Source organism: Antedon bifida, chromosome 5 (genome assembly GCF_963402885.1).
Source record: "Antedon bifida chromosome 5, ecAntBifi1.1, whole genome shotgun sequence".
Classification (NCBI taxonomy): domain Eukaryota; kingdom Metazoa; phylum Echinodermata; class Crinoidea; order Comatulida; family Antedonidae; genus Antedon; species Antedon bifida.
In genome coordinates, this window is record NC_136230.1 from 26,143,962 (window position 1) to 26,153,849 (window position 9,888).

Consider the following 9,888-nt stretch of genomic DNA (forward strand, 5'->3'; position numbering starts at 1 on the left):
AATTGATTACAAAATTTGGCTATACATTAAATGTTAAATTTAATACTTTATAATACTTTGTGTACTTTGACAACTCCGGGACCAACGGTGATTTGTCCATTCCTCGGTCAATCAAGTATGGCACATGAAATTTTATTTCTAATCAATCGTTTCATTTGAATTTTCAGTTTTGCTTTCTGTTGTGTATTCGCTACAGTGACTCATCTTTTAATCTGGTTTACAAATGTTCAAAGTTTATAGTCTCAAATCTATCAATTGCAGTATATATGCATCATATTTGTACAGTTAAAATATTGAATATCTACATGTATAAATACTCATACCTGTGTCAAGCTATGCCTACTCCCTCTAGAGTCTTTAGGCAGCATGCTAACCGTAGAATCAAAGTAAACCTTGTTTGCAGTGGGGTGAGAATGAATCGCGTCCCTATTAACTGCTGGGTGAACATGATCAAATTTACTTGACTTGGGCCTAGCACACGAAACATCCATATTTTCTGGATGAACGATATCTTTATTAAACTTGCTAGAACGCAGCTTAGACCGAGTTATTTCACGGCTTGCGGTTGTGCTGATAGATTTCTTGCTCGTCTTCGGTCGAGAACGGCTTACTTCAAGATCAACTAGTTGTTTTTGATTGGTCATTTGAACTAAAGCAGGGTTCATTAAAACCTAATAAAAAGAAAAAAAATAGAATTTAAAAGTATAAATGTCTGGCATTAGTTTACTGATTGTGAGGGATAGTTTTTAAAATTTTAAAAAAAGTCTGTGAGTTCCATACACAGTAAAACATCTTCAATTAAGTGTACACTCCTATTAAGTAGGAACTTTTCAATTTTCACGTCCACTATGTTGACTAATACCATATGACATCATTTTTATGATATGCGAATGTACAAGTCGACAGGAAAATCGACTGCCAAATTTACTTCAGTTCAGTGGCATTTTGCTATTTTCTCTCTGACTAAGTATGGGTGGACTTTTGACGTCTGTCCTAACGTACCACCGACCCAGTGGAATTGCACCAATTACGTCATACATTCACTGGCATGTGAACAGGAAAGTCTACGACAACGACCCATGTGGACATGAACTTTGTGCACATTAAAAGTCCCTATTATATGATTTAACACTACATCCAACCACTATACACAGGACACACTTATTTAAAGCTCTGTCTACACTATCAAACTAGTTTGACAAAAAAAGTTTGATGTGCCCAAATATGGTAGATATGCCTAAATATAGTAGTGATATGACATCATCATGTCTATATATGGGCACATCACATAAAGTTTGATAGTGTAGCCTTTTTAGGTCCTTTAATAGAGGTTCTACTTTACCTCATCTGAATCGGAAGTCTTTTGTGACTCAACTGCAATCTTGTATTCAATACGAAGCGAACTTTCAGAAGGTCCAACTTGATAAGGACTTGTCATGGCAGTGGACTCCATCTGGGACATCAGCTTCGTTTGATGGCCTGCACGTCGCTGGTGAAGGTTGTATAGGACAAAGAACGACACCATTCCTGCTAAAAGTACAAATGCCAAGGCCGACAGGATCGTGATGGTAAACGGAGTGAAGATCTTTCCATCTGCATTGAAGGTAAGAATATAAAATGATGTTTAGTTTCTACAAAACGGAACTACTACTGTATCAGTACACTAACAGTATTAGCTGGGCAGATTTATTTATAATTATAGTCTCAGGGGGCCTGGAAAGCAATTTGTGAAAATTAGAAGATGAGATTATACTTGGATTACATTTGCAAATATATTTAAAAGTCTTTTCTCTCTCTAGATATATTTTCCCCCTGAAAAAACATTTTTTGTTGTTGAATATGCCGTTTTAATGTCAATAGTTATTCACTTTGACCAAATATTGGATAAAAAAAAAATTATTTACCTGAAAATACTGCAATTTATAGCAAAAAAAGTCACATTGGCTGCGAGCCAATAGGTTTTTGGTTGAATTTAACCATTTATTTTGTCATTTTATAAGTGAAAACATTATTTTTTTGAGTTTTTTTTCTACGGAAGTGATTAACTTTGTAAAACTACAAAATGGCCTATTCAAAGTCTGATTTATTAATCTTCATTTTTCATGTTTTTGGGGGACAATATATCTTTAACCTAAAGTATGGGTGAGTGTATATACTTGGATTACAGTGTAATGTATTTATCATCAATGTATTTTCTCTCTGAATTTAGGGGATGGGATTATATATTATATATATACCAGTCCACAGTCTTTTCTCTCTGAATTTTGCCTAAATTTCAATAATCATTGTTACAATATGGATCTATGAGACAGCAGGCTTTATGATCAAATTTATCCTTGTACGGTAATACCAATTTATTCTTTTATAATAATAATTAGCGGAAGATTTTTATTTCTGTTGGTTGTTCAATTCAATACGAAAAGATTTAATGATGCTAAACCATATGTCTTCTACTAAATATTTTAATAAAAAATCAATTTTTCATCCAAAAAATTAGAAATATACATTTTTTTCCAAAGGCAATAATTTTACTTGAACAAAATAACACAAACCATCGTTTTTTGGCGGACATAGCTCAGTATGAAGAGTTATGTTTTGATTGTAGGCGACAGTCTCCAATTGATCAAATGTGTACGATACCTGAAAAAATTAAGATATATTAACTTTTTATGACTTTTTTACTTTTCATATTGGCTTTTTTCTTATTTAAAAAAAAAAATTACTCTGTTAAATAGGTGATGTTAGATACTCTGTCATGGTCAGCACACCAGGAGACGATCTCCTGTTTACACACAAAACTAAGTAATTTCTTATCGTGCACACATGCAATGTATAGTAAAAACCATACTATATTCCATTAGGGTTTTTATGACTTTTTTACTTTTCATATTGGCTTTTTTCTTATTTAAAAAAAAAAATTACTCTGTTAAATAGGTGATGTTAGATACTCTGTCATGGTCAGCACACCAGGAGACGATCTCCTGTTTACACACAAAACTAAGTAATTTCTTATCGTGCACACATGCAATGTATAGTAAAAACCATACTATATTCCATTAGGGTTGGTGAGTACCCTGCCGAAATACGCAAGAATTTTGCCAAAATACGCAAATTGAGGACGCTATGCTTTGCCAAAATACGCAAATCATGCCAAAATACGCAAATTGAGGGCACTATGCTTTGCCAAAATATGCAAATCATGCCAAAATATGCAAATTGAGGGCGCTATGCTTTGCCAAAATATGCAAATCATGCCAAAATACGCAAATTGAGGGCGCTATTCTTGCCAAAATACACAAATCCTGCCAAAATATGCAAATCTGCTTTGCCAAAATACACAAATCATGGCAAAATACACAAAATACCCCACTCTACTATTCCGAATTTTAAAACAGCATACAAATGTAGCCCCATCAAATAATTGGGCCTAATGCAACTTACTACAGTTCAATCCATAATCGCGGTGCAATATTATTATTATGTCAAAGTTTTGTTCTAGAAATTGTATTTTATTATTGTATATATTATAAATTGTAATTGTATGTTGTAAGTAATTGATAGTGAGGTTTTTTTTTGTTACCTTGTTATTATTATGTTTATACAATTTTTGCTATTTTTATAATAGGGCCAACATCTTCATGTCCCATCCATAGGATTTGTAAACTGGTCTTGAACCCATGCCTCACACATGGTAGTCCAATATTCCAAACCATACTGCTGTCAATACCATTAGTGCCTTTGGTACTGTAATAATCATTTTTCCATGGTATAATGACCCTGAACATTACTGCTATTGATAATCACTTCTGATAATCCCTTTTTTATAGTTTTGGCCTAATGAATGGTTAATGCCCAAGAGCAATATGAATAAATAATACCCTTTGACCTATCACCTTGAAAAATCAGTGGATATTAAAAGTTCATTTAAAGATTTAATCCTCTTAATATGTGGTAATGAGGATTATGTGATTTATTTTAATCCTAGTTAATAACTCCTACAAGGGACGCCTACTCTATATGATTGGGAAATTCTAAGCTAAGGTTAAATCTTGTGAATTGAATGATCATGTTATGAGGATGTAATAGCTTCTGTAATGTTTTTGTGGTATCAATGTATTGTGTTATTTCTTTTGTAACATGATTTGACTAACATATCAACGTGTGTTGCGTTGCACCAAAATATTCCTACAGTATGTTTTTTCATTTCCAAGGGAATCTTCTATAAGACCTCCCAACCATAGTGCCTATCTTTCTCTCTAATAGCTGCTGAGTTGTTCCCCTCCCTCAATGATGAATTATAATCCCTCCCTCATTAATAGGCTAATAAGAAGTCTTGCTGTCTTTTTATGAGATTTTCCTTTAAAAAAACCCGTAATAAATAATACTCAGGAGAAACTTAAGAGCGCAAGCCTACAGTACTATCCAGAATTTAACATCTACCGTACAATCCACACGTAAGCTACAACCATAAATGTGGTGGTTAACCCAAGCTCCTCTCTGTCAAACTTTTACACCACCATCCCTGAAAACCTCCAACCTCTTCAAATGCTAACCATGAGAGTGGCAGATCAAGAATTTTGAAATAGGGGGCCCATGGCCTAAAAATGGCATCCTATCCACCCAATTTACTACAAAACATACTCACTTTAATCTCTATTGAATTTAGTGTTGTGATTGAATGCATCTGAACATGAATGAAGGCCTCGTTGTATCCTTTCAATTTCACACGTTCATCATCGTTTACGAACACCCGTTCGTGATCAATATTCAACCCATCGACCTAAATAGAAAAGAAGAAAAAACAACAACAAAAAACGGTAAGATTTATTTTAATTGTGGTAATTTAATACACTGGCAAAACCTATAAGCCTTTTATTTTGTTAACATTCTTATTTCATTGCAACATGGAGCTATAAAATTAATTTTATAGCTCCATGATTGCAATATAAAACAAAAACATAAAGCTCTGTCTACACTATCAAACTTTATGTGACAAAAAAATGTGATGTGCCCATATATGGACATGATGACCTATCGCTACCGTATTTGATCATATCACTACGATATTTGGGCACATCACACTTTTTTGTCAAACCAGTTTGATAGTGTAGACATTAGCTTAAAAAATAGACCACAACTGATCCATCTATCCAGAGACCTGTTGGGAAAAAAACAGAGTTCTATGAGTGGTGAACTTCTTTTCTGGGAGATCACCTGGTCACTGAAACAATTTCCTCTCAAACTCCATTTATTATTCCACATTCTAAATATATTTGTTTGCAGTCATGTGTGCCTGTTGTGATGCACAGATGGGGTTGGGAAATCTTAGTTTTCCAAGGAAAATTGAAAAATGTCAGAAGCATATTCAAATGGTGTGTCTTCACTCTGAAAACATATTCCTACACTACATTTTTTCTAATCACTCAATTTCTGTATACCAATTTTAATCATTAAACATTTTTAAAGCTATAAAAAATATTATTTTCATGTCTCATGCCCATTACTGTATTCTGTCTACAGTTCCTTTTAAACAAGTAATATTGCATTTTAAATTCTTTTTAGATATTCATTACCTTATATCGTACCATAATAATTGTTATCACTGTGTCTGTCAACTATCAAGTTGATTGTACTATATGCTATCTATTTATATCTATAATGAATTATAGATTTTGAATTTGTACTTTACAGAACTTGCCTCAGGGAGATGTAGAATATATTATAAAAAAATATTACGTTTATTAAGAAAGCCATAGATGTACCTTAATAATGAAATGCATTGTTGGCTGTTCTCTATGATTTAATATACTTAAATTTAATTTTAGAAAAGTATTGTTTTGTAATATCAATATCCTTATTGTTGATAGATCTTTATTAGTATTGTCATGACGATAAATAATGCTATAATTTATATTAATTGCACTCTGAAAATATTAATATTCTGGACTATTATTAATATATCATTATTACAGTTACTATTATGTGGGGATTTTATTGGCTGATTATGATAACTATAAATAATAATTGTATCATACTGAAATTCTGTTATTACTGCCAAAATTATTTTGCAGTTACTGACAGTAGCTAAATTATTTCAATGCAACAATGCATGATTTTAGTTTGGTTCAATGTAGAAGTATATTTATGCACACCACTCATCATAAAAACACACATACTGTAGTCAACATGGACAAACTTACAAGGTAAAAGGACCTTCCTCTACCGATCTTCTAAACGCTGAAATAACCTCCCAATTGATTTACGTCAAAATTACCAATTAATGAATTTAGAAGTATTTAAGAGCAATTATATAAAGTAATACTCTTTTTTTTACATATGTACAGTATATTTCGCTTTAATTTTGTAGTTAAGTCACAAATCTGGAGCTCATGGGAGACCAATACTTATGTATTGTATGTGTTTTCCAGAATAAAGAAAGATATGAAAATGAAATGAAATATGAGGCTGTCACACTGCAATAAACAGTGTATACTTAAATAACCCACCCCACAACAAATTGTATTATAATTACTGCAGTAACTGTAGTAGAAATTATTTTTCCATTGTTCCTAATACAGTATATTACTTTTTTTAAACAGCATAAGTAATATATCATCAGCTTCATTATAGAATCTTTCATTTGATAGCAGATCTCCAAGCCAACTAGATAACATCATCCTAGCTTTAGGTAATTTTGACTATCAATCACTACACAGTATAAAATCAATTTTGACTTTCAAAAACACCTTGCATACAAAATACACACTTTTCAAACTATAAATATTTTTTTTTCACAATGTAAAATCAATAATTTTGTTCAAGATATTTTAACGGTAAAAAATACATACAGTACCTTAGTTACTACCATCATTTCGGTTGGCTCGCTGCATTGATACAACCGTGTGTACGTGTTGATCTCGTATCCATGGAAACTAAGTGTACAATTTGTGAGAAGTTTTTTTGTGTCATGTTTGCAGTAGCCTTCTCCTCGGTCTATAGTTCTATCTTGATCTGACAGAACAAGTAGTTACATTATTTTAAATGTGTGTGTACTAATGTAAATTACTGTGTTAGTTAGTAACAATTTGTATTATATTTCAACTTTGTTTTCTCTAAGTGTATAAATCTTTAAAAATGTAGTTTTTAGTAAATAGATTATATGGTTCTCATCACCATGTGTGAAATTCATCCCCATATTTTTTTTTTCAAGAAACTGAGATTTAGGCCTACGGTAAAAATGAAAATCTGTAATATTTTCATTCTCTTCTGTTTATATTTCACAAAACTTCACTTTCCATAATGGGAATTTAAAAGTGTCAGTCTAACAATACTGTATAGACTGTCACATTATGGCTACCTTGATGCGGCATGCTTGCGTACAGTATGCGATTAAAATCTGGTGATAAACAATTAAATTTAACAGAAATTCTGAACCAAGAATTTGAGAGGTTCTGGTTTTAAGCATTGCTACCCTGATAGAATATTTAATTTTTTTTTTCAAATTTGTATTGAAATTCAAGAACAAAATCCAAGGTTATACAAACACAATTAAGAAACTTGCAAAATAATAGGATTAATGCGCAAAATATTGCAGGTGTAAAATGGAAAGATTTTTTTCTCTAGAAGTGAAAACAAAATATAGCTGTAAGGTATCATAGCATTTATACATATACACAATCGTTATAAGTACTCAATCACATGGAAAATCGCCAGGGTTGTCAAAATATAATTAAGAAAATCCGTCAAATGAAAAACAACAGGTTTAACCATGCTTATAGGTGTGTTTCTAGTGTAGGTGAGGAATTGGGTGTTAGAAATAGAATTGTATTTAAATCCCATCTCACATGAGTAAACTTAAAGAATCGTTGTTTTGTAAATTTGTAATTTTGAAAGTAAACTTACGATCTGATTCCACCAGTGTTGCAATTTGTATAGTTAGGTATAAACACACTTTCAAAGCGTTCATTGTTGCGTGCTGCATGGTTTTTTGAAGTTGAGTTTTTACTTGGTAGAGAATTCCACAATGTCAGAATTATGAAAAAAGATGCACATGTTCTGTGAATAAATAAAAAATAAATTAATTGGATGTTATCATCTTATCGTCATCTTCCGTTATTATGCGCATGGGTTAATCACATTTATGCAGCTGGATTTTATAATTTTTCTTACATTTTTCGTTCCACACATTTCATTTATTAATATAAATTTTTTTAATTGAACATTTTTTTCTATTTAACATTTTCTTTATAATTTAAGATATCATGTTTATAAAGAGTAAATTATAATTATATTCTATGGCAACTTGTAATCTTGTAAAACTATAAAACCAATTAGATTTAAAAATTAAATTTATCTACAAATGAAAAAAAAAAACATACCATGAATTGATAAAATTCATAAATTAGCTCACATTTATTATAATTATGTATTTTTGTATGAAACGTCAAATGTGTAAAACACTCAATTGTACAGTATTGCTGAAATTTAGTAGGTTTCCTATTAATTACGCGTCATGGAAAAATATGTTGTGAATTGAATAAAAGAAAGAAAGAAAGAAAGAAATTTTGTATTAATTAATGTATTAATTGATTAATTAATCATACAGTATGAACTGAATTAATAACAAGAGGAAATATGAAACACTATCTATCCACCTCACTAAATTCAGGGAACACCCCAAAGAGACACTTTGTTTTGCCCCAAAGGTGTCCCCTTAATAGAGGTTATACTCTATGTTTATTGAAACTTCAATTAGTATTTCTCTTTAACTTACCTTAAAAAATTAAACAGTTTTATGTACACCATGTAGTCCAATCAGTAGCATTTTTGACATCTGAAAAAACTCCTTCAATGTACTACCTCCACGTTAAAGCTTAGCCTAGAGACAAAATAACGAGATATTGTGTACTAACTATTGGTCGCAGCGAGTGACCTATGAACATAACTCACTTATTGATTTGAGTTAATAAAAGGTATTGATTAAGTTTGAAACCCACGAAGCGCAAACAATATATTTTAACAGCGTCCCCGTTCTGTGTACGTGTGAATAATTGTAGTGTTTGTTGATGTTCTGAGTCAATATTAGTATTAATGATCTGTTCTTTGTTTACCATTCTTTAGGCTGGGAAGTCCAGACCAGGATCTATAGGTTGGTGTTTATTGGGTCACTTCATAGAATGGTGGTACACAGTGGCTGATCCAGGATTTTGAAATAGGGGAGTAGTAAAAAAAAAGTGCTGAACCTAATTTGATGTCCTATCTACAATTTTTGAAATTTAGAGGAGGCCCTTGTATATACCCCTGGTACAGATGCAACAGACAGTTACTAATATGAATTCCTATGAATAACTACAGTAGTTAGTCCAATTGTAGGGTGATGTTGGCATAGACTAGATTCCCTATTGCCAGTGGAGTAACTCAGAGGTCTGATGCCCCTGATTTAGGGACCCTACAGTAAGTAACCCTCCAACGCTGTAGTCTTTAGCCTTTTTCGGGTTTAGCCAATGAGTACTCATAGCCGTTTTGCCACGTCCTATTGTGAAGATACTTTCAGGAGACCCAACAAAGTTTTCTCTATAGGGGTGTCCCCTGAATAGAGTCGGTCATGGTGATAAAACATTTCCCTTGTTCATAAAGGGTGTCTCTAAATAGGGGTGTCCCAAATAATGTTTATAATGGATAGAAAATGTTTCATTCTTTGAAAGATTGACTTTTCTTTTTAGTAAAGCAGATACCAACTACCGTATTGGGAATGTCGAATGCACATTTGTCATTAAAAAAAATCAAAATCCAGTCATGTGATTATGTAATCAATCAAATGGCAAAGACACTCTTTGTTATAATTTCATATTATAATGCATTTTTACAAAAACCATTTGAAAATTGGTA

At 32.0% G+C, this 9,888-nt stretch overlaps 2 protein-coding genes across 2 annotated transcripts in view; one reads left to right on the forward strand and one right to left on the reverse strand.

The window, feature by feature from the left end:
* LOC144842774 (uncharacterized) overlaps window positions 1-5,015 on the forward strand; it is a 67,457-nt gene extending 62,442 nt beyond the window's left edge. The window contains exon 10 of the transcript XR_013612175.1: window positions 4,965-5,015. The gene's annotated coding sequence lies outside the window, so the exon portion shown is untranslated. The remainder of the gene's footprint in view (window positions 1-4,964) is intronic.
* Window positions 91-8,980, reverse strand: LOC144842792 (uncharacterized). The gene is made up of 7 exons (XM_078699330.1): window positions 8,774-8,980; window positions 7,903-8,055; window positions 6,854-7,011; window positions 4,646-4,780; window positions 2,553-2,640; window positions 1,343-1,593; window positions 91-671 (listed from the first exon to the last, which is right to left on the reverse strand). The coding sequence occupies exons 2-7, from the start codon at window positions 7,979-7,981 to the stop codon at window positions 318-320; spliced, it is 1,065 nt and encodes a 354-aa protein (XP_078555456.1). The 5' UTR covers window positions 7,982-8,055; window positions 8,774-8,980; the 3' UTR covers window positions 91-317.
* Between the last annotated feature and the right edge of the window lie 908 nt (window positions 8,981-9,888).

Bases quoted from the DNA above. Each gene is read 5' to 3' on its own strand.
- LOC144842792 (XM_078699330.1), bottom strand. From the start codon at position 7,981: ATGCAGCACGCAACAATGAACGCTTTGAAAGTGTGTTTATACCTAACT. The intron at 4,781-6,853 runs GTACTGTATGTA...TTTTCTATTTAG, and splicing joins AAATGATGGTAGTAACTAAG to GTCGATGGGTTGAATATTGA. The intron at 1,594-2,552 runs GTTTGTGTTATT...CCTTCAATGCAG, and splicing joins ATGTCCGCCAAAAAACGATG to ATGGAAAGATCTTCACTCCG.